General features: G+C 49.9%; 1 protein-coding gene across 1 annotated transcript in view; it reads right to left on the minus strand.

Annotated features, from left to right (window-relative positions):
- The window catches only part of LOC144167872 (phospholipid-transporting ATPase ABCA3-like), a 148,433-nt gene that overhangs the window by 42,110 nt on the left and 81,485 nt on the right, over positions 1 to 24,838 (minus strand). The window contains exons 12-13 of the mRNA XM_077697018.1: positions 12,418 to 12,593; positions 8,619 to 8,760 (exon numbers count right to left, since the gene is read on the minus strand). Of these exons, the coding sequence (XP_077553144.1) occupies positions 8,619 to 8,760; positions 12,418 to 12,593 (318 nt within the window). The remainder of the gene's footprint in view (positions 1 to 8,618; positions 8,761 to 12,417; positions 12,594 to 24,838) is intronic.

Consider the following 24,838-nt stretch of genomic DNA (forward strand, 5'->3'; position numbering starts at 1 on the left):
TATTTAAGGCGAACTTGTGCCCGAACAAGACGAGAGGAAACGAGCAAAGGTCCTTGCGTCTCGTTCGATCTCCGAGAACGACTGCCTGCGTTCGTGGCGTTATCTCTTGCGTGATCTTCCCCTCGCAGTGCACGTGCGCTCGCGCCTCCGTTGGCGAACACAGACAAGCTCGCGCTCCCGGTGCCGAGTTTGCGCTGCCGGTTGCAGCCGGTTCTTGCGCGTGCAACGCGGCCCACTTTGCGACATCTCCGAAAGCATGCGGCGGTCACGTACCACGGGACACAAGGGACGGACAGACTCATGGCTTTAGGAGCTTCGCCCCTAAAAAATGGCCCAGAATCGCGTCTCCCTCTGCGAAGGGGAGAATGACCACGGTTTTTATGCAATTCATGGGTTGCGCAAATATCTGTCCATGCAGGATATTCTACAACTCAATGGAGTGATCCTGTGCCTCCTTAGCAAGAATAGTAAGAAATACTGGCCGGCTACATGGTGGTGGTGGTGGTGGTGGTGGCAAAACGTTTATTGAGCTTAAAGGGAAGGGGTATAAGGGCGTGGTTAGCCTCCTAAGTCCAGGAGACCTCTTGTCCGGGCTGCTTCCAGTGCGCGCCGCACCAGGGCGACCTGGCGCTCCGGTGCGGAGCTGGTCAGCTCGGACTCCCACTGCTCAGGGGAAGGGGAGGGGTGGGGATGTGGGTGTTGGGGGCAGGAGAAGACGAGGTGGTAGGTGTTGAGAGGGATGTGACAATGTGGGCAGTCGGGTGGAAAGAGAGAAGGGGAAATGTGGTATAGAATGACGTGGTTAAAGTAGGTTTCGGTCTGTAGTCGGCGGAGGATGTAGGCCTGTTGGGCGGTGAGGGAAGGGTGGAGGGGCGGGTATCGCCGTCGGGAGTTAGTGCGGTGGGAGAGGATGGAGTTGTACGTGGGGTCGAGAGGTGTCAGGGCTGCTGGGTCGGGGGGTGGGGGAGTTATTTGGTCGAGGCTAGGCGAGGGAAGTGCGCGGGTAATGAGTGCGCGGGCTGCGGCGTGGGCCGCTTCATTCCCTGCCAGGCCGGAGTGGCCGGAGGTCCAGATAATGGAGAGGTCAATGTCTTCAGGGAGGCGTTGAAGGATGTGAATGGCTGCTGGCGGGGCGAGGCCGGCTTGGCAGAGGCGGCAGGCTTGCTGCGAGTCGGTTATTATGGTCAGGTAGGGTTGGTGGCAGTGGGTCAGGGCAGCGTGGGCGATGGCGAGGGACTCGACGGTGAGCGTGGGGATGTGGCGGTAGGAGGCCGCGGTGGGGAGGCGGCCCTCGTTGTTGAGGACTGCGATGGTGGTGCTGAGGTGGGTTGAGGACTGCGCTATGTCGGTATAGCGGGTGTTGGGATCCGAGCCGTAGCGTTTTTCGAGGAATCGGACGCGGGCGTTGCGGCGGCCTTGGTTGTAGATGGGGTGCATATGCTTGGGGACGGGAGGGACGTGGATGCGTTGACGAATGGAGAGGGGAATACGTTGGGGCGCGTGTGGGGTGGCAGGGGCCGTGCGTCCGATGACCTGAAGTACCCGTCGACCAGCCGGTGTGAGGGAGAGTCGGTGCAGGTGGGAAGTGCGTTGGGCTTCCAAGATTTCTGTGAGGGTATTGTGGAGGCCAAGCTGGAGAAGGCGTGTGTTGGACGTGTAGGTAGGGAGGTCTAAGGCTGATTTGTAGGTCTTGCGGATCAGAGCGTCCAGCTTGTTAGCTTCCTGTGTCTTGAGGTCGACGAAAGGGCAGCAGTATGTAAGGCGACTGATGAGGAGGGCTTGAACGAGTTTGCAGGTGTCGGATTCTTTGAGGCCGTAGGTGCAGCCGCGGATGCGCCGAATGAGGTGCGTAAGTTGGGTGATTGTTCTGTGGAGCTGTGGGAGAAGAATTGCGCCGGAGCCGTCGTAGTGGAAAGGAACGCCGAGTACCCGAAGGGTGGTGACTTGGGGAATGGGTGAGCCGTGGATGGTCACTTGTGGGTCCGGGGTGGGCTATGGGGGGCGGTCGCGGGTGCGGGCTCGGAGAACGAGGAGGGCAGACTTGCTTGGTTCGACGGTTAGGCCTCTGTGGTGGAGGTAGGCGACAGTGGTGTCGATGGCTTGCTGGAGGGCGTCTTGTTGCGCGCCGCTGGAGCCACTGGTAGTCCATATAGTCAGGTCATCGGCATAAAGCGCATGGTGGATACCGAGGATGGCATTCAGGAGACTGGGGAGGTGGAGGAGGGCGATGTTAAAGAGTAAGGGGGAAATAACGGAGCCTTGCGGTGTGCCTTTGGCAGGGGTGTTGAAGGTAGGGGATTGGATAGGGCCGAGCCGGAGGGTGGCAGTGCGGTCCCGCAGGAACGCAGAGACGAATTGGTAGGCGCGGTGGCCGCAACCGGTGTGATTGAGGTTATCGAGGATGGCTTGGTGCGTAACGTTGTCGAAGGCCCCTTTGGCATCGAGGGTGAGGAGTGTTTTGGGGGTGTCGCGGCTGAGGTGGTCAAGGAGCTGTTCTTTTATTTGTATTAGGACGTCTTGGGTGGAGAGATGTTGGCGGAAACCGAACATGGTAAGGGGGTACAGGTTACGGTCTTCGAGGTAGGTGGAGAGGCGCTGGTGAACTAGGTGTTCATAGATCTTGCCGAGGCAGGAGGTGAGGGCGATGGGTCGGAGGGTGGTGGCGGAGACTGGTTTGTTGGGCTTGGGGATAAGGGTGATGTCTGAGTGGCGCCACTGTGAGGGGTACGTGCCGGCTTCCCAGTTGCTGTTGTAATAGGTGAGGAGGTCTTCAAGGGTGTCGCCCGGGAGGTTGCGGACAGTTCTATAGCTAATGTGGTCTCTGCCCGGGGTGGTGTTGCGGGTGAGGCGGGCAAGAATGGCGTGGAGTTCGGTAATGGTGAAGGGGAGGTCCATGTCGGCGTTGGGGGGTCCGGTGTATTGAAGGTTTGGGGCAGGGGGATGAGTGACCGGATCACCAAAGAGATGCTGCCTGATGGTGCGGAGAAGCTCGCGAGGGGGTTGCGAATGGTTGCGGATGAGTTAATGGATGCGGTGCATTGATTGACGTTGAGTAGAGTGGTTGTCCAGGAGGGAGCGGAGGAGGTGCCAGGTCTTGCGGGTGTGGAGGGTGCCTTGCAGGCGGGTGCAGTAGTCCCGCCAGTTTTGGTTGTGAAGCTGGCTGGAGTACGTTTGGATCTCTTGGTTCAGGCGGGCTATACGTTTCCTGAGGGTGTGGTTGTGGCGCTGGCGCTTCCATCTTTTAGAAAGGCCCCGACGGGCACCCCACATGTGGAGGAGGTGTGGATCAGCCGCCGGCGTGGCGTCTGTGAGGGCTATAGATTGAGTGTGGGCGCAAACCCTCTGTTCTAGGGCCTGTGCCCAGTCGTCCAGGTTGTCGCCAATGGGTGGTAAGGAGGTGGGATCCTTGCGAAGTTTGGGCCAGTTCGGGAGGTGTGCGGTGCCTCTGTGGAGGGGTTTGTGAACGAAGGGTACGCGGAGAGTTATGAGAAAATGATCGCTGCCGAGGTTTTCGTCAAGCCGGTGCCACTGGGCTGTGGGGCAGTGTCTGGTGAAGGTCAGATCGGGTATAGTGTCACGGCTAACGCTATTGCCGGTTCTAGTCGGGACGGTTAGGTCGTTTCGGAGGACGAGGTGACGATTTTGGCTGGCCGGGAGCAGCGCGGTACCCTTCTTTGAGGCGTAGCGGTAGCCTCAAGTCACGTGAGGGGCAGTGAAGTCACCAAGGACAAGAAGGGGGTGGGATCCAGCTATCTGTACCGCTTCTTGAAAGAGGGTTTCTATGGTCTTGAGGTGGTCGTTAGGGGGGCTGTAGATGTTGAGGATGTATACGCTCGGGCGTGTGGGGCGAGTCGAGATGATTTCGACGAAGGTGTGGGGGATGGTTTGGCTGAGGCGGTGCGGTTGTGCCGGGTGTGAGTTATGAACGAGGATGGCCGTGCGTGATTGGGGATCTTGCGTGAAGGCGTTGTATTGTGATAGGCGGGGGGTGGAGGTGTTGGTTTCTTGCAGGGCATCGGGGGGGTCGTTTTGGGTGAAGAGGGAGAGTTGATGACGTTTGCTATTGAACGAGCGGCAGTTCCATTGATAGACAGTTATGGTGTCAATGGGGATGTCAGGCATGATACGGGTGTTGCTTGGGTTTCTTGGGGGGACTATCAGTGGAAAGGGACAGGCTGTCCGGGTTGCGTTGGAGGGCGAGTTCGAATTTGGCTTGGCGTTCTGTGAGAAGTTGGAAGCTCTTGACGAGAGGAGCATGGGTTTGGGCTTGGGCGTTTAAAACTTTTGCTAGGGCATCTTCAATTTGGGCGGCCATGCGTGCACTGACAATTTCAGTTACACGTTCGATGATGCGGTCCTCGGAGAGGGGTGGAGGGATGGGCTGGGGAGGGGGGAGTCGCATGAGGGTGTCGACTTGTTTTTTAAGTTCGTTAAGTTGTTTTTGTAAGTGTTGTTGGAATTTTTTGAGGGCGGCGGTGAGTGGGTCGGGGGAGGAAGAGGGGTGAGACGGGTTAGGGTGTGGTGGTGTAGGAGCAGTGGGAGGCGCGAGTGATTTAGCTGACCAGCTCACCTGTGGCAGGGGGGCCCGGTAGGGTGTTGGTTGAGTGATGCCTGCGGTGGCGGGAGCGGCGGGAATTCGTGGGCATCGGTGCTCGGTCGGATTGAGGTCTTGGTCAAGTCAAGCGGGCGCTGCTTCGATGGTGGAGAAGTGGGTCGGTAGCGCTTGGGGCAGTCGCGGTGGGCCGTTGGGTGGGGTCCGTCGCACAGCTTCCAGCGAGGAGTGCAGGTGTGTTGCGGTGTCGGATCGGGAGTGCCGCAGCTGTGGCACCGTGGCTTGTCGGGATGCGGGCAGACATCTTGGCGGTGCCCGATATCGCCGCAACATGAGCAGGTTTGGAGGGCTCGGCGGTACGGTCGGCAGCGGATCATTTCGCAGTCAAACTTAATATAGTAAGGAATGCGGGTTCCGGCGAAGGTGAGGAGAGCGGACCTGGTTTTGCCCATAATGCGGGCATGGATGAGGTACGGGCGGTTCGTAGCCGTGAGTTCTATAAGTTGCTCCTGAGTGAGACCCTCAGGGACTCCGTGAATTACGCCACGTGCAGTGCCTGGCGGGGGCTGCATGTAGGCGGTGACAGCGTAGGTGATCTGGCGGAGAGTTAGTTCCGTTATTCTGGAGAGTCGGTCGGCCAGATGGGGGTCGGAAGTACTAGCCACGATGAGGTTGGTGTTGGGTTGCGCTTGGAGGGTGACGAGGGTGCGGAAGGTCGAGTCGGGTATGTTACTTGAGGCGGTGAGGCCTCGCGCTAGGTCGCTGGTCGACCAGTCGCCGACACGAAGGCCGTCATGTAGGCGGACGACAGTGAGGTAGTGGGTCGGCGGGAAGCGCGGGGGTGGTATGGTACGCGCCGCTTTAGGAGGCGTCTCGGCGGCATGGGGTGACGTGGGCGTAGATGTTGACGGCTTCTTTCGGCGTGCGTAGATGACCTCCATCCAGGGGTTCGGGCGGGGGCACGTTCGGCCGCTGAGGTGGTCATAGTCCATTTGTTGAGCGGCGTCTTCTTCGGTTGAGGTGGCGGGCGGCGGGTTGGTGCTTGGCGGCGGGAGATCGACGCCGGCGTCGGCAGGCGTAGGTTCACTATGGGAGTCGGAGCCCGTTTCCATCTCAGTGGAGGCGGCGGGTGCCATGTGTTGCACGTGCTCCGGTGGCGTGGCGGAGGGCGCGAGCAGGTGTTCTTGCTGCGGCATGGCTGGAGAGCGGCCGCTCGTGCTAGGCCTGAAGGTAGGCCCAGCAGCGGCGGTGACGCTGGCAGACTTCGCGGTTGGCTTGTGTCGCTGCGGATGGTCGGAGTGGGCTAAGCGTGGTGTCCGTCGGTTCCTGAGATGGTTCGGAATCCATCGATGGTGGTGGCTAGCGCGTGCACGTCGAGTGATCGCGTATAGAAGGCGAAAAGCGGGAGACGAAACGAGGCGCGGGCGCCTGTGTCGGCCCCCTGGCGGCGATCCTCCCCGCAGAACTGCTTAAGGTTTTAGATCCGCCGTCGAGCGTTACCAGAAAACTCAGCCCAGTCGAGTGCACGTGAGCGTACGCGTCGTGAGGAACGGCTGCCGTCGTCCACGTTTGGGCGGTGGCTTGCGCCCCATGAGGAGCTCACAAAAATTACCATGAAAAATGGCGACCGCCCGTGACCGCACGTCTTGTGTGGGGCGCCCGGCGGCGTCCAGCTCGAACTTCGAGAACTGTGGCCCCACGCTTTACAGGCAGCCGTCGCCATGGCCCAAACGTTAATACAAGCGCTTCGCCCATTATTTGCTCCATAAAAATCCATCCTCCTCACCTTGAACAAGCGTATTTACGGCAATAATACAGACCCGTTTACAGACTATAAAATAAGGTTGAGTGGCTGTTAACAACGTAACGACCCTGCGCATCCTCACTATTCGTATTTTAAGAAACACATCGGCTCATTGACTACCATACAGCCTTGGCCCATTCTTTCAGAATTCACTAACCAAATAGAACCTCACTCCACCGCGCATGTTGCAGGTATATCATTTAAAATTGGGGCAACATTTGCCGTCACGTACTACTGATAGTCCAGTTAATTAGATACCCCTATTTTGATCTCAAGAAGGCTGAGCTCGAACGACTTAACACCACCGTACGACGAACCTACAACACCGGACTTGACTCCTTCCAACCACGTCAGCGCTCTAGCTACAACAAAAACAAGTATGAACAATTCTGTGAAGCCCAGCGCATATCCCAGCTGTACGCCTAAACTCACTGCTCCCGTCTCAGCCAACCTACAACGTCTCTGCTACGACAACCCACTGCCTCAATGCTGTGGTATCTGTATACCCCGGAGAAGCCCCGCCCACGTCCAGTACACAACCTCTGGGTGTACTGGGCGTTCACCACCTCTACCTTCAGCTGCTACACAAACACACCCCATTACACGCGCCCCCTGTACAAGCCATCGGTTTCACGAAGATTCACGGCTACCATAATCTGCACTTTCAAAGAGCCGGCAGATGAACAAGCCGTCGCCACAGCACACTCGAACTAAGTATATTTCTATCCGCGCCGAATTACGGCCCTCTAATGAACTTTCAGTCTGGGCAGATTAAACTTCTCGCCTGACACTTTTTTTGAACCATCACATCCTTCCTATAATTTACGTCGTCAGTACCCAGGACACACTTCTAGGAGGGGACGAGAAGCGGCTCGCCCTGTGGCTCGTGTTCATAAACAACGTTCTCGTTTCCAGCAGAGTAACTCATGGGATCACACACTCACACCAACTTTACTTCCTTCCCGCCACGCCGCTATGCTGGCACAGTGTGGCTACGAACGAAAGGAATACAGATCTTGTGCATGACATCCACGCCTACTCATTGTCACCTTCTTCTTCTTCTTCTTCTTCTTTTCCTTCTTCTTCTTCTTCTTCTTCGTCTACTACTACTTCTTTTTATTCTTCTTCTTCTTTTATTTCTCGTCTTCTTGTTCTTCTTCTTTTTCTTTTTCTTTTCTTCTTCTTCTTCTTTTCCTTCTTCTTCTTCTTCTTCGTCTACTACTACTTCTTTTTATTCTTCTTCTTCTTTTATTTCTCGTCTTCTTGTTCTTCTTCTTTTTCTTTTTCTTTTCTTCTTCTTCTTTTCCTTCTTCTTTTTATTTTCCTTTTTCTTCTTTTCTTCTTCTTTTTCTTTTTCTTCTTCCTTTCTTCTTCTTCTTCTGTTTCTTTTTCTGTTTGTTTCCTTTTCCTTCTTCTTCTTTTTCTTCTTCTTTTTCTTTTTGTCCTTGTTTTTTTTCTTCTTCTTCTTCCTCTTCTTCTTCTTCTTCTTCTTCTTCTTCTTCTTCTTCTTCTTCTTCTTCTTCTTCTTCTTCTTCTTCTTCTTCTTCTTCTCCAGCCTACTCAGGTCCACTGCACGATGAAGGCCTTTTCTACTAACCTTCACCTGCTCCTGTCCTGCACTGTTCGCGTCCCTTCCTTGCCTCAGAATTTTCTTATTTCATCCCTCCATCTACTTATTGACTTTCCCCTCTTTAAACCCAATCTCTCCGTAGCCGCTCTGCTACCGTCGTGGTCCACCGGTTGTCGTTTGTCTCACTACATGGCAAGCCCACGCCCACTTCTTTTCCTTAGTTCGATCTATGATATCTTCTATTCTAGTTGGTTATCTGATTACAAATTCTCGTTACCTGTCCCTCTTCTTGATCCCACAATTAGTCCCTCTTCATTGCACTGTCTTGAACATTGCATGGATGTGCCAGCGCACCGCACCGGCAACCCACAATCCCCGTTTAACCTGAAAGCAGAAGCAGCGAAGCTGTCCACCTCCATTCTCACAATAAAGCGTCGGCCTGCGTCGAGGAAGGGGACGGCCTGGGCAACCCAGAGCTACTGCACCTTGGAGATCTGTCATCATGCAAGGCGCCTTTGCTTGAAATAAAATTACCCGAGTAGAGTGCAACATATTTCCGAACTTGATTTAATCAAGCTTGTAAGGGAAACTCTACTCACTGCAGTACAATCGGGGAGGTGACGTACACGGCCTATGGGCCTGCCCAAACTCGGAGGTCTCATACTAATGAAGATGCCCAAAACTCCTCTTACCTGCTCTTCTTTGTAAAGACGCAGGTTCATGGTGATGGTGGCAGTGGCCTCTCCGGACAGGTGGCGCAGCAACGTGGTGTGCATCAGATTTAGTGCTATCACGCTGCTCAGCACGGCGTGGGGGTTCCACCAAGCTTCAAGTCTAAAAAGGAGGGTCATTGTTACGAAGTGGGTACAAAATATATGTTTCAAAGCATGTTTATGAAGCTTCAGATAACGTGTTACGTGTTAAACAGCTGCTTCAGGACTCTACGAACAGCGTATTTCAGGCGTTCTAGCCCCACATTTATGAGGCTTTTTTTGTCGAAATGAGCCACATTCAGCTAGAGCAAATTTGAGAAAAAAGGGGAAGTATGTTACGGACCTAAATGCAGCGCTGCCGAAGCTATTATTTAATGTAATACATGTTAGCTAGGAGAAGTTTATGGGAACAAGTAATTAAAAATTATGCAGCGAATTTGAGCAATATTACGACGATAAGTTTGGAGTTGGCTCATCATGAATTGCAACGCTCAAACTGATGCGGCATTCTTATGAAAACTTTAGTTAAATTGACGTTCAAGAACGGCACGGTGGACTTTGGTTGGAAAAGACATTACACAATGCAACAGGGCTTCAAAAACATCAGCACTATACATAAAAAAGTGAGTCTTCTGGGCACCATTAGTAGCTCTTTTCGAATTTTTCCGTACGATACCTTCCTTGAGCACACTTGAAGGCACTCACGAAGTAAGCAAGTTCTTTATTATCTTGCCGTGAATTTCTAAAGCGCTTCACAATAATGCCGCTCTTATATTCTTCACCTGAATGAAGTGATTCGTACCCTCAGTGGGTGTATTTGCATGAGGGGGGGGGGGGATTTGCGTGGCTTTGTAAGCGGCGGCTATTTAGTAAAGATATAAAAACGTAAATATAGGAGTAAAAAATAAATATAACCAACCTTACGTGGTAGGGCGGGCGACACGAGATGAAATGAGTATTTTACGTCTCAGTTTGATTTAGTTCACTTTCGTTCATTTCGTTCACTTTGCCTTCGACGACTGGCGATAGATATTTCGCCGATCTCCTAATTGCGGTCTGAATTTATGACAAGCCAGCACCAAACAGCAAAACAGAAAAAAACTTCAGATAACACCCCTGAAACCATCCCAACAGTCAAGCCCACAGCAAACTCCCATTGGGAGAATGAATTTGGCTCATTTTAATCTGTGAAACAGCAGAATCTGGCTAATTTTTCTTACTGACTAGGACCTGCGTACACGTTTGCAGGGGGTTATCTCACCTATTTTTGGACACCTCTTTTTTATGCGAAAGTCGCTGTCCTTTTCTTGTCACTGCAGCTTTGTCTGACTTAATTTCGTTTTTTGGATCTGGCTCGTTTCGAAAATAACGCCTCATATGTCCTTCGCTAGCAGAAAATATTTACAACACAATGCTCATTCACAACGTGGTAGTTTATATCTAGTCGTTATGGCAGGTTCAACATCACGGGGTTAATATTTTAGGTAATTACGGGCGATTGCCAACTGCAGAGGTCTTCGGCCATCATTTTCTGTTTTCCGGTAACGACACATTCTCTGTTGCTGGCATCATAGAAGAGAGAGCACACGCAAGCACCCTAAACGATCTTATTGGATCAGCCTTCTTGTCATTTCCATGAAACCTTGAAAGCTGAATGCTTGATATTGCTTGCCTCAACGTTGTTGCGGGAAAATTCACGGTATTTTCCCGCATAATCTTTGTACTGCATTATGCATTTAGTGTATGATTGAGAAGGAGAACATTGTGTGTGTGTATGTGCGTATATGTGTGTAAATATATTATACTAACACAATAACTAGCCAATCGCAACGCAAAATGAAGATAGACACTTCGGTATCCTTCAATGTTTGCAGAATATTATATGCAAGTTTAATAAGTAAATAACGCCCGTACGTAACAAACCTAGAAGACTGCTCTACCAGTTTAAAATTTGCAACGTTTACTTACCGTAACATATGACTGTCTTCATCGCTAAAACACAAGTTCAGACGCATTTGTTAGGGAATCATCACCGCAACCTAACGGTACAAATATAGATGTCAACATTTTCATGCCTGGTTTCATATCCGTTATGTGCTCACTGAACACTATTATTGTACAAGGCAGCATTTTAAAGTGTGAGATCGTTGTTTCTACCCACGTCTACGGGCAGCACAATGCTCGGTGCAAGACGTTTAGCACATACTGTGCTTTCTTAAAGGCGTAAACAAACCTACTTTTTCTTTGGCTGGACGAATGCAAAACATCAAGATTACGCTGCTGTGAAAATACTGAACGGAACCATTCACCAACACTGGCGGCTGCGGGTCACGAAGCAGAGCAGCAAAAAACATCCTACAGCAATGGCAGTGGCGGAGGCAAAGGCTTCCTAAGCGCACTTGGACAGCAACGACGACGACAACGCGTGTATGCCACAGTTTCCCCAAGATAGGGATAACCCGCTACTCCTTATTGAGCGTGGCCACTAAGACGTACAAGGTGCTGCGCTGCCTAGGATTCGGATTGACAAGAGCGAACGCACGATTCAATCCCTCAAACATGGCACAGTGACAAAGGCGTAGGTTGTATGGAGACAATCGTGGCATCTCTTTTCTTGAATAGATAAATGCCCTCCCGAACTACAGAACCATCGTCGCGACCCTGTTGGTAGTAGTCGATGTAGTCATTCAGTGCACTGGTTGGAGCAAATATTATCGCCCTCTATATGACTTGCAACACGCATGCGCATGTCGGAGCTGTTCCACCAACGCTGGGGGCACCACGCAGCAAGGCGCTGTAGAAGTAATGAGACGGGGTGCACCTCTCCTGTAATCACTAGCACCCCCGTGGGTTCTACTCCCTGTGACATACCGAAAGCGAAACGCTCTGATGCGCCCGATGTGTCTCAGGTTAGCGCAACAGTGTGGAGGGGCTTAAAAATGTCACGCATTGTGGTTTTATCCCAACTATCGCATTAAAACTGGTCATCGGCTATCATAGCAAGCAGTGAACGTAACGCAGCTAAAATAAGCAGTGGTCCATCAGTGGCGTAGTATAGTGATAAACAGAACATTCGATATCGGGAAGAATCGTAAACCTTTCAAGCAAATAGAAGAAGCCACTTCAAGCAATGAAACAGTATATTACCCATTTATAGTTCTTAAATATTATTAGGAAGGAAACCATCATGCGTCAGACTTCTGGAGCCGCTACGCATAATTGCGCATAACTGCACTGCACCTGCTTCGATCGAGGGTTGCGCATTCGGTGGTTCACACTTCGTGGAACATACTGCTTCGACCATCTGTCTTTTTCTTCGTTCAGCAGTCGTACGACAAAGGCACAATGTTTAAAGGAGTATTTTAGAATATACTAACATTTTTGCACGTTCACTTCCCTTGATTGTTGCTTGTTGCCGTGTTTTATTAGTGCACTTTTTTCTGTGATGGCAGTTCACAGGCTCAAAAATGAAAATTTTTGTACAGGCTATGATGTATGGCAACCTCAACCGGAACAAAATTTACGGGAACGCAATGATGAACGAAATAACATTACGTCTGTAATTTTTTCTAACAGTAGGTATGTTCACGAAACCTAGTATGTGAGGCCAATTATGATACCTGGCAGGTCAACTATACAAGGAAACTGGATATCCAATGACTAGGTTGAAATAAAACCACAAGTCGGATTTGCTACTTCATGATACCGAATGGAGATCGGGAAATAAAAACAAAAGTAAAGGTTCAAAACGCGGTAAGGAGTACTTTACTCAACTTACTCATCTTGAGAGAAGAGGCTTCCAAATACGAAGGTTCTAGTGTAGTCTAGGAAGTTGCCGGCCCCCAGGGCTAGAAGCGTCTGCTTGGCCGAGGCGACGTTTACCATTTTGTCGAACGTGGCGTGGGCAACGGGAACGAAGTGCTTTTCGACGAAATCGAATGACGCATTATCCACCTGTAGAAACGCGTATGTCAGAGTAATTGGTCACGGAGCAGAAAACAAGGGCGTGATCGTGTAGCAAAGGCGAACATGCGAAATTGCAGTTCTTACAGTTCAAGCTTCTCATAACCACGTGACCAAAGCGTCTCAATATATTTGCAAAGCACCACAAAAATTTCATAAAACCCAATGAAACTAAATAATTAACAAGAATGTGCTTGCTTGTAAAACCAATTACAGTGTAGTTTGTGAAAAAGATACATAAGAAAACTAATCGTTGAAGCATTATTTCTGCTGTTCCCGGGAAAGGTTTTAAACTTTTGGTTTACCCGACGCGGTGGCCCAGCGGGTAAGGTATTTTGCTGTTGAGCACGAGGATGCGGGTTCGATTCCCGGCCGCTGCGGCCGCTTTTCTGATGTAGGTTAAAAGCAAAAACGCCCGTATGTACGCGATTTCGGCGCACGGTAAAGATCCCCACATGGTCAAAATTAATCCGGAGCCCTCCACTACGGCGCGCCCCATCGTCTGCCTTGCGTCGGAGCGTTAAGCACTACAATCAATCGATCAACTTTTGGTTTCGATCGTCACAGTGAGCTTTGATAATTTTGCTTTATTTCTTGATGTTGCATGAAATATTCGACGTGCAGCTTTTCAACATAAAGTAGCAATAGGAACAATCAGTGACTGTGCCTCAATTTAGCTGACACGGAACTCCTCTGAGGCGATTGTGCAGCCATGGATTTCGGCTAGTTTTTTTCTGATTGTGTTTTTTGTTCTCAAAGAGCATGATTACCTATACCAAAGTGAAGGGAAGGAACCAGATTTCCCGAGCGCTAGGGGATTTCATTGCGAACGCCACCCGGGTGATGAAGCCTGCGTCGCGCATCATGTTCAGAGAATGGCCCACCAAAGCTTTCCTGCTTGTGGCTGCACAGCAGTTGGGAGAATTCACCGCGATTACGGGCAATACAAGGAGCAGAAGGATCAATTAGAGTGGTGGATACAGCGCCCTCGCCAGCGTCCTGTTTGGGTTATTGGTGGCTGGCCCGTAGAAAAAGCTGTCATGTATCGACAAGCAAAAGGTAATCCAGAGGAATTGCTGTCGGTGATGTCCTACCGGTTTCCTGGCCGCTCGTACTCCAGAGGCCTCAAACGACACCCGTGTTACACGGCGGAGGTCACACTGCAATTGACGGTGAACACTAGCCTGGTGTGACCAAGCAGGTGATGCACAAAGATCCGAAAATATCCTGTAGTGGCCTATTTCTGTGAACGTAGACGCCTACAGGGCACGCTCTTCCTCCAGTTGAGCGGTCAGAATGCGGTCACGACAGTCTCTCCTATAGCGCACGTCTAAGTGTGCGATGGACGGCCCCTGAACGACGGCCATCATTGAGAATTATCGGTGCCACATATTCAATAACAATACAGTAGCTGATTGGCCATGTGGCATGAGCAATAAACGCAGACAAAGAATGGACCCCAACAAGCTCCGCCAACACACGCCACGATGTCGTCTACAACGGATTAGTCTCGCAAGATATTTATTAAATTAGCCTGCGCTGTATACATTTACAGGGTCAAGAAGTTGTAAAATACAGAGAAAAAAATACTGTGGTTGATTCTTCTGTCATAGTAATCAGTAAAACACGAAAGTGAAATGTGCAGCTGAGCATGATTTGCGGTTCGGTGGCTGTCTTGTGGATGGGGTTGGCGAGCAACGTCCTGCTGGCGGGTTGCTTGGGCAAAGGTGTACTGGCGTCTTTTCGTGTCGGATATGACGGCAGTGAAATCTTGAGGTATCGCGGCGTAAAACACTTTCGTGTTAAAATATAAAACCCGAAAGCGAACAACCCTAAGTATAACGCACTTTTAGTACTAAAGGTTGCTTCCCCGCAAGAAGACCCTTTGTGCACGGGTGCACTCTTTACAGGCAACTTGCTTTTTACTGGCGTCATTTCCGTGGCAGATATGACGTTAGCCAAATCTTCGCGTATCCGGTAACGAAGCACTTTCGTCTTAAATCGATATCTAGCATTATTGCAGCCATTCATTGCCCCATGATTCGCTGTTTTGGCGACTACAATATTCGAGCTATTATCTGTAAATTATAAGTTTTTATTGCTGATATATTGAAGCACGGTGCGTTTTAAATGTTTTCATTGTGCATGTTAATAGCACAAGTGACTTAAGTCACCCATTTTGCGCATGTACCTGCAAGCACTGCAAAAAAATAAAGGAATGCATTTTTCCGGCCACTTTGTAAGACTACACGCTTTGAAAGCGAAAGCCTGCCGGTACTGAACAACGATTTCTTTGCACCTACGTTGTTTTCACTTTTCCTTTCGTTTTTTAAAGCGAGTTATTTCAAGAAGTTTTTCACTACGACATGCTTGAATCTCTCTCCTTTTCACCTTTTTTGGCGCCAATACTTTACCAAACAGACTATGGACACCTCATGCCACAGCTTCCCAGAAACGCTGTTCTGTTTGGCTGGTGTGTTCTTGCTCTGCTCCCGGGCCATTGCGTTCACTCGCCTCACGCTACGAACTGGGGCGCTATTCCAGAATGCCCTATTTCCACCTACTGCCGAGTATCCAGCTGCTTGGGTTATGAAAGCAGAGATAGTGGAGCATTCGATACACCTCGAGCGAAACCGCCGGAATCGCGCGCAGCACGCCTGGCCAATTCAGCGCGCTCTACAGGGGTCGTTGATAAAGTATGGCTTGTGCTATCTTCCTCATGCAGCACCATCTGAAATCGATCTGCACTACACATTCCCTAGCATAAACTAGATAACCGCACTGATACTTTAAAATCCCCAGCCTGCTGCTGGCCACGCCCGGCGCGGGCCGTTCCGTTTTTCTGGGTGTTCTGTTCTTCACCTGAATTACGTTTGCTACGTGGCTTGAGGGCTACCCAGTGCAGCTCTGCGCAAGCAGAAACCAAGTAATCAATGGGGTCCACTGTAGCGAACGGAACGCGCCCTGCTCTCGACCGTCAAATATAGGTTTTGTTAACGGCTTGCTCGAGTGTGCACGGCGGGCGCTTATCAGAAATTGTCCCGTGTCAATTGAAGAGTGCGTTTGAGAATTTGCGAGCGAGTGCGTTTTATGCGTTGAAGTTGTGTCATTAGTCATCGACTATGCTTTCACGGTGTATGAAGAAGGCTCCCATGGGAAAATCGTGTCGTTTTTGCCTCTATTGTCGGCTTGTACAATAGTGAACTCCAGTTTGGACCGAACACTCCCGCGACTGTGGCACCATTGGCTGACGGTGGCTTGGGAACTTCATTTTTGTTTTGTGCTAAGATCTTGTCACTGCTAGCGGGCATCAAATGACGATTTCGTGGCTACGACGCTACGCCCACACAAAGTGGGCGCCATGGGTAGGTGTGGCTTCGGATGTTACACCGCACCCCCGAAGGTTCTGGATGTGTTTGATTGACATTAGAACTCCGAGGAAACTCGGGCATGGTTTTGCACGGCCGAGTTGAACTCGGGACGCCCGTGGTGGCCGCTGCTGCGGCGCGGTTTATATTTATGGTCTCCGTAGCACGCTTATTTCTGCCCCGACAGGTCTTTTAAACGAAATGGGAATTTCGAGCCCGTTTCTTTCTCTCAAAAAGTGCTTCGCATTGGCTGTGCAGTCGTTTGGCAACAGACCCCCGTTTGCTATGACTTAGAAACGGCTTTAGCTCCATGACCGACGAGGAGCAAGTGTAGTGTGCGCTGTGGTTTTACGCGGCGGGCAGCTTTTAAAGACGCGTTGGTGACGACCGCACCATCGACCGTCACCCTTCGACTGTCAGCGGGTGTGTGCGGAATATAATCAGTGGAGACGTGTTTTGCAGACATCGCCTCTCTTTTAGGTGGTTTGGCGGACATAGCTCCCGCAGGTTCCTACCACACGTCTATCCGTCTGCAGCCGGAGCGTGCGCTTCAGTTATCGTCTGCTCGCAAAGCAGTTTCGAACAAAGCGTTGCATGACCGTACGTTTTGTTTATCATCAGCGCGGCGGACAGTCTCCATCGAGGGGTTGCGTAGCGCGCATTTGTTGTGAAAATTTTACTGAGAGGATAGCTTATACCAGAGTCCTTCAAGGCATTGAAGGACTCTGCTTATACCTACAGTAAAGCCCGCTTATATCGATTAGCGTGAGGATTGTAAAATAGTTCGATATAGCAAAAATTCGATATAGAAAGTGAAGAAAAAAATTTATGTGAGCAAACTTGCCGAAGGGGTCACAAGCTAACGCTCAGCTCTTACCACCCTAGAGTTCACTATTGATACGACACTTCCTCGGAAAGAAAACAATAATTTATTGCGGCGAAAGAACTGCTTGTGTGTAGCCTGCTTCTTGGAGCACAACGCGTTGCTGGTGACTGCTTGCTCTACGGTATCTAAACAGTCAACAAGGACAAGACCGCTGCCCTCAATGGCACTGCAGTATCGCCGTAGCAGGACCACGGGAGCGACGGGAGGACTCCGCACCATCGGAAGCGGTGCGGAGTCCTCGGCGTCACCGACAAAGCGGAGACAAACATGGATACAAGCGAGTAACGTCGAACCCAGCGAACCGAGCAAGTGCACGCAGCGAGTGGCGCGGATTTGAAGTTCGGTGACACTGCAGCCCGCAGCGGCCATGTAGCGCTTTCGGCTCCAACGGCATACATGCGTGGCGCTGGTCCACTCTGTCACGGCCGGTTTGGACGCGTCCGAGCTCGCGCGGGAGTCGCAAGTGACACCCGCGCAAATCACTGCGCGCCGATGTATTGCGGGAAAGCCTGCCGCATGCCTAAGGTGAGCGACAGGAAGTAGTGCTAGGGAGGAAAATGAGGAAATGGTAAACTGTTTGAGAATAGATATAAACGAGTTCAAAGATTCGGGCGAAATAATCATAGTTGGAGATATGAATGCCCATATAGAAGGTTTCGATGGATACACAGACCACAACGGTTCTCTAGTGATAGATCTATGTCAGGAAAACCGGCTTGTAATAGTAAACACGGAAAGCAAGTGTGACGGACAAATAACGTGGGAAAGCGGTAACAGACAGTCCAGCATAGACTACAGTTTAGTATCCGAGACAGTATACGGAAGGCTGCGGGAAATGAGAATAGATGAAAATGGAACAGACAGCTTAGGAAGCGACCACAAGCGGTTTAGCTTGCACTTTGGAGGCGCAACCCGGACAAATGCAGAAATAGGTTCAATATGAGGAAATAATTTGAATAATGAGCAGTTAAAGATCATCGCTGATAGATTGGAAGATGAAATCAATAAATGCCCAGGCAAAAATTGGGATTACGACGAAATGATTGCGTTGATAAAGGGTAAGATGAATGAAGCAAAGGAACGAAACCGATGGAAAGGGAAGAGAAAGCCGAGAAGCTGGTGGAATAAGGAAATAAAAGAGGCTATTCACCAGCGAAGAAAGGCGTCGAGAGAACATAGAGAAGCAAAAAGAACTGGTATGGAACCGGAGGTAGTGAAGGAAAAGTGGGAGGTCTACCGTGGGAAAAAACTAGAAGTGCAGAAAATGGTGCAAGCAAAGATCAAGCAGAAAAGCGAACAATGAATGGCAGAAATGCGGAAGAAGGACAAAAGCGCATCCAAGAAGTTTTGGAACCATGTAAAATCACTAAGCTCAAAAAACGATAACCATCCAAAATTCCTGATTGATGAGGAGGGGGAACATTTAGAAGGAGAGCACGCGTTGGCGCATATTCATCGAGTGATTAGTGAGAAGTTTAGGACAATAGTGGTAGGGAAACCTGCACCGATAACATCAGCGCCACAAAAGACTACGGAAAGGGAAATAAGTTTGAGCAACCTTGAATGGAAAAAAGCAGAGCAAAAGGTTTCCCCCCAGACAGCAGTGGGCCCGGACGGAATACCAATGCAACTGATAAACCTACTTGAACCTAAAAGTAAGGAATCGTTTATGAGGGCAATAGATAAGGTGATAGAAACCAAACAAATACCAGAGGACTGGTTAGAAAGTAGGATGAATTTAATATATAAAGGCAGAGGAGACAAAGCCAGTATTGATTCATACAGACCACTCACAGTAACGTCAGTGGTGTATAGATTCGTAATGCAGGCGATAAAATCAGAAATTCAAGCATGGATGGAAGAAAATGAAATACTTGGGGAACTGCAGAATAGATTTAGACAAGACAGGCGACTGGATGACAATCTGTTCGTGATAACGCAATGCATTGAAATTGCGAAAGCACAGAATAGACCACTATGGATTACGTTCTTGGACATTAAAGGGGCATATGACAACGTAAACAGAGAACGGCTGTGGAGAATGCTGAAACTCCAGGGATTAGATGACGCGTTAGTACAGTTCCTTATAGCAATCTATAAAGACAATAGAGTGCACCTTTTTTGGGAAAGACAGAAATGCGCCCAGCAGGTCAACATCCATCGGGGACTGAAACAGGGATGCCCTTTGAGCCCAATACTGTTCTTGCTTTACATGGCAGGGTTAGAAAAGAAACTGGAAGAAAGTCAAGTAGGGTTTAGCCTTACCCATATGCTGCAAGTCGAAGTGGTACAACAGCATATTCCGGGAATGTTATACGCAGACGACATTGTTCTTTTAGCTGATAACCAAACCCATATGCAGCGGCTAATAAATATTAGCGGCCAGGAAGCCACTGACGTCGGGTTAAATTTCAGTGCAGAAACATCAGGAATAATGGTTTTCAATGATGCTACCACCGACGTAGTGTCTATCCAGCAAGGCGAATTACCTAGAGTGAAGGAATATAAATATTTAGGAGTGTGGATAAACGAATGGGATAACTACTTAAGTACTCACGAGGAGCAACTTAAGGTTAAGGGAAAGCGGAATGCAGCTATAATGAAGCATCGAGCTCTGTGGGGGTATAACAAATATGAATTAGTAAGAGGAATGTGGAAAGGAGTAATGGTTCGGGGTCTCACGTTTGCGAATGATGTACTCTGCTTAAAATCAGACGTTCAATCAGGCCTTGAAGTAAACCAGAGAACGGTAGGACGTTTGGCCTTAGGCGCGCATGGAAAAACAACTAACGAATCAGTTCAGGGAGATATGGGCTGGGCGTCGTTTGAAGTTAGAGAAGCTCAGAGTAAAATATGCTTTGAGATGAGGTTGAGAGCAATGGATCAACGAAGGTGGGCAGCTAAGGTTTTTAGGTACCTATACTTGAAAAGCGTGGACACGCAGTGGTTAAGAAAGACTAGAAGGCTAACGATGAAATACGGAAAGAACAGTGGAGAATCCAAAACAGCCAAGGTAACCAAAAAAAGAGGCAAGGCAGATGGAAACGAATAAATGGAGGGAAAAAATGGAAGCTAAAACGTCGTTAGAGATGTACAGGGCTGAGAAAATGAACATAAGAAAGGAAAATTTCTACGATTATTCCCAGGGCAGTGCTTTGCTTTTTGAGGCTAGAGCAGGTTGCCTGCGAACTAAGAGTTTTGTGGGGAAGTATTCACAAAATGATGGGGTATGTGTGGTCTGCGGAAAAGAAACAGAAACTATGCGGCACATAGTGTTAGAATGTGAGGGTATCCATCCAAATCTACATGAAGGGAATATTGGGCTTTCAGAAGCCCAGGGATTTAAGGGTATCAGAGAGGAAGTTAACTTCAAGGCTGTCGAGGGGACGAAAAGAAGATTAGAATGTTGGTGGACGAAAAGCAGAGGGGAATATTGCCTAGGACAGTTACCACCTGTAACAGGGAAAAGAAAGTATTTCGGGCCTAACAAGCTTTAGTGCCTGCCCTAAGCAGCGCTAGTAATAAACCAAGAGTGTAAAACATGGTTATATTAGTCCTTTTTGGTAAGATGACATGTCATCACCCCGCTTCAAAGGAGAAACCAATAGCAATCATCATCACCCTCAGAGCGAAAAATTCCGCGCGGGAGTTGAGCAAAATCGCGTTCGATATAAAAAGTTTTAAATGCATGCAATTTTTACCAAAATTATACTAGGGTTCGATATAGGCAATAATTCGATATATCCGTGTTCGATATAAGCGGGCTTTACTGTGTTACATATGCTCTCAAGGAGACAGGCGACGCACCAATAGTCGGTTGAGGTGGTGTATTCGCAGGGTGAAGCCGATAGGAACGCAGGTCCGAGTGTTGAGATAACCTAGCTGGTTTCTGGCGCACGCACATTATGGGGTTCATCTTATTCCCCTGGCACGTCTTTGGCGCATATCCCCGTGTCTGGATTGGACATAATCTTGCCTTGCTCTTCCACATGGTTGATGCTGGCACGGCAAATACCCCGATAGCTTGATGGCTTGTTGCATGTTGTCATTATCCTCTGTACAACACAATCAATGGCACGTGCGTATTGTGAGAGGCGATCTTAACACCTTTCAACGGGTTTTGTTCAGCGTCACCGTCGTGTGGTAGGAAGCAGAGCATGGAAAGCGAGTAAAGGGGAGAGCTAAGAATTAAAGCAACCGCACGACGACAGAGGAAGGGTAAGCGGGAGTGGGAAGGGCGGGAGTGGGAATGGAAAGAGAGGGTTGTGAGGGGATTGAACTCTACGAAAAAAAAAAAAAAACTCTGGAGAGCTTCTTCGAACAAGAGCGGTGAAGAGCAAAATGAAATAAAGCAAGCAAACAAACCTGAAAGGTCGTTTTTCTTGTTGCTATTCCTTACTTCGTACCACATGGCCATCTGGGGAATGGGCCCGGAACTTGGACCTTTGAAGAACTAACGTGACCGTGTTCGCAAAATTCGTAACACTGTGGATTCGAACAGTAACAGTTGTAGAACAGTGCGTGCAGCGTGAAGCCTGAACGTGATGTCACGGGAGTAGGACAGGTGCACACCACCATTTAAGAACCCCGATTCTAGGGAGGCTGTGGCGTGTTCCAGTCTGCTTGCGCACTACGACGAACAAATGAAAGAAACGAAAATGACGCAAACACGCAACAGCAGAAAAAAATTCGTTTAAAGTAACCCGTGCTAAAAGAAAAAGAAACGAAAGCATGGAAAAAGGCGCAAGTACAATAAATTAAAAAAGAAGTTGCTAATACGTCTCACAAGGGTTTCGCCTTAAAAGCACGTAAGCAGACTGGTCCACGCCGAGGAAATTTTGTGTGGAAAATCGGAGAGTTTCGATAGCGTAATACGAACAGCAGCTGTGTTGAATGTGGCGCGCTTTTATCACCCGCTTTCTTTTTTTTTGCCAGTAAGCAATAGTCACGTGATTGCACTGTGTGCCACTAACGGCCGAAATTACGTCTTAGAACGAAAAATTCCAAACAAAAAGCGCATTGAACGCATGAAATAAAAAAATAAAATGGACTTTGTAGTGAGGTACAGATTAATAAAGTAAAAGTACAATAAAATGAAGTAATTGGATTGGCGTTCCCTCAGTTGCCGCCAGTGCATCAGTGGAGCGAGGCAAAGCACGGAAAGATGCGCCACGCCCTAGTGGCGCATCCTTGGTGAGCGCTGCCCTGGACCGATTACGCCGCCTCAATAATCACCAAATAGCATGAATCGCATTTTTAAAGCGTTTTAACCCTGCCCCGAAATATTATCATGACGTTATTATTATCACCACAGCTCCACCTTGCCCCAGTTTCGCTCAAACTCGGCCCTTCTGAAATAGCCCCCCTGGTCTACCTTTCTTCCACGGCTGGCATTCTGTGGACGTAGAATGGTGGCAACACAACACAACGATGGAAAGCCAAGTTCAAATGTGCCTTCAGTTTAATCGTTAGAGCGGCGGCTATTTTCTTCACCGGAGGAAAGAAGCAACATTATAGCGGAGTTTTCGCACAACGGGGCGCTTAGTTTGTTTAAAAAGCTCCGCGAGAGTTCCCCTCGTCGTAGCCGCCCCATTGGAAAGGCGCGGGCCCTTAAAGTGAGGTGTACGCCTTGACAGAAACGGAGCAGGCCAGCGACAACGGCTGCATACATCCAATCGAGGTTCTAGGAGAACAACCCCAGTACTGCGACAAAGAAATAAACCGCAAAAAAATTCATCGAGGCAACTTAATGCCGCATGCCTGCTATGAAGGTGCCTGCCTGGCGATACATAACTTCTGTACAGCTGTATCGTATTTTTGTCTCGGTCTTCACTTTCGATTATTTGTCTGTCAGCACACATTACTTCTACCTGATTATTTTCTGCTACACAGCGTTAGCATCTATTTTTTTAAGTGCGAATGCACTTTATAAGCGACCCCAAACCATCCACCGCCGGCGTCGGCGGCGGCGTCGGCGTCCGCAGTGCTCCTCTATAAAGAACCAGCATCCGGCGCCAGGTTTCGATCCGCGGACTTTGCGGCCGCAGCGCGACGCTCTACCGACCAAGCCACGGACGCGACGTGATATCAGCGTTAGTGACGCGCCTTACATCTTTAACGCATTCAAACTACGTCGTCAGCGGCGTGCGTTGGCGACTTAGCGGCGTTATAGCGGCTTGATAACTGCGTGGTGTACACGTGATACTACAAACCCGATGGAAGAGATGGAAGAGAAGGCGGCGAGGCGGTGGGCTGCGGGGGCCGAGCGCAAGCGCCGCAAGCGGGCCGACAACCGTGCATTCGCACTTTCACATTCTCCCCCTCGGGGAAATGCGGGGGAATTTTTTCTTTCATGTTCTCGTGCTATTGCGCGAAGTCTGAGACCAAGACTGGCACACGCCATATCTCTAGAGTCGGGGTACTTCACAGCTGGTGCACACCTGTCTACTCACGTTCCATCACGTTCAAGTTTCACGGTTCACGCATTATTCTACAACTTTTAGCGTTCCGATTCAGAATTTTGTGTATGTTCTCACGCGGGCACATTTGACCTTCAAAGCTACCGATTCCGGACCAACCCCTGAAGTGGATATCGGCTAAGAAAAAAACGAACAAAATGTTCGCTCACCGCCCGCAACTGATTGATTGATTGCAGGGTTTAACGCGCCGACGCAACGTAGGCGATGAGGCGCGCCGTAGTGGAAGGCTCCGGATTAATTTTGACCACCTGGGGATCTTTAACGTGCGCCGAAATCTCGTACACACGGGCGTTTTTGCTTTTCGCCTCCATCAGAAAAGCGGCCGCCGCGGCCGGGAATCGAACCCGCGACCTCGTGCTCAGCAGCGCAACGCCTTAGCCACTGAGCCACCGCGGCGGGTACCGCCCGCAACTCTATGGGATAGCATCTTCGGTAGAGAACTGGCGTGCTGCTGTAGAAACAAAGGTTCAATTACCGCACGACTACAAATGGGGTTTTAAAGGAGCCATGAAGAGAAAATACAACTTCGTTTAATTTGAAAGAACTAAGGATACAGTATCTCACTCAGCTCCATTGCAGCCCCAAAAGATGCGTTTTTAACGAAAAAAAAGCAAGTATTTAATAACTTTCAAATTTTGCGCCACAGTGACGTGTTATGAGCGAGACTGACGTCATACGGGCCAACAATAAAACATAATTTTCAGTCCGTTAACTGCACGTTAGCATTCAAGTGATGCGGTAAAATGGAACTAGAGGCTCCATTACAGACGTCCAGTCATGTGTCGTCGCGACAGGTCAGTTAGGGGGGCGCCAATTGCACAAACAAGGTTCCGTGACGTCATAGAAAAGTTGCGGGAAATTGGCTAGGGGGTCGCCACGGCTTCACACGTTTTCGTTAATATCTCCGTTATTTTTTCGAAGATTGCGATGATATTGGTATCATTGTTATCGGGACTAAGCAGTCTTTCTAATAAACCCAACTTGTATTTTCTCTTCATGGCTCCTTTAAGTGCGATGCACTTTATAAGCGACCCCAAACCATCCACCGCCGGCGGCGGCGGCGTCCGCAGCCCTGCTCTCCCTAGCAACGGCGCAGATAGGAGAGGAGCGTCGGTAGCAACGGCGCAGTGACGTCACTCACCACGTGACGCCACGCGATCACCGCTCCCTCGCAGCGCGGCGGTGTGCGCCGCGCGCATCCCTCTCCTCACCCGCGCCGTGACGTCACGCACCACCTCCTCTCCCGGCAGCTGCTGTGCGCCGCTGCGCGCGTCCCCCTCCCCCTTCGCTCGCTCCTCCTCTCTCCTCGCTGCTGCAGCTGCGCGCGCACCCCTCTCTCTCGCGCGCCCGCCTTCTCTCTCAGCCACCTGGCTCGGCGCGCTCAGCGCGGCGTACCCCCCTTTATATGCAGCGATAAACCGCCAGACCTCCGTGGGTCGGCTCGTGCGCGCTCTCTCGCTACAGTCTCCTGCTCGCTCTGCTCCAGTTTAGACCGTTCGCTGG

The sequence above is a fragment of the Haemaphysalis longicornis genome, unplaced genomic scaffold (assembly GCF_048455015.1).
Source record: "Haemaphysalis longicornis isolate Haplotype H1 unplaced genomic scaffold, Haemaphysalis longicornis Haplotype H1 scaffold_2, whole genome shotgun sequence".
Taxonomy (NCBI): Eukaryota; Metazoa; Arthropoda; class Arachnida; order Ixodida; family Ixodidae; genus Haemaphysalis; species Haemaphysalis longicornis.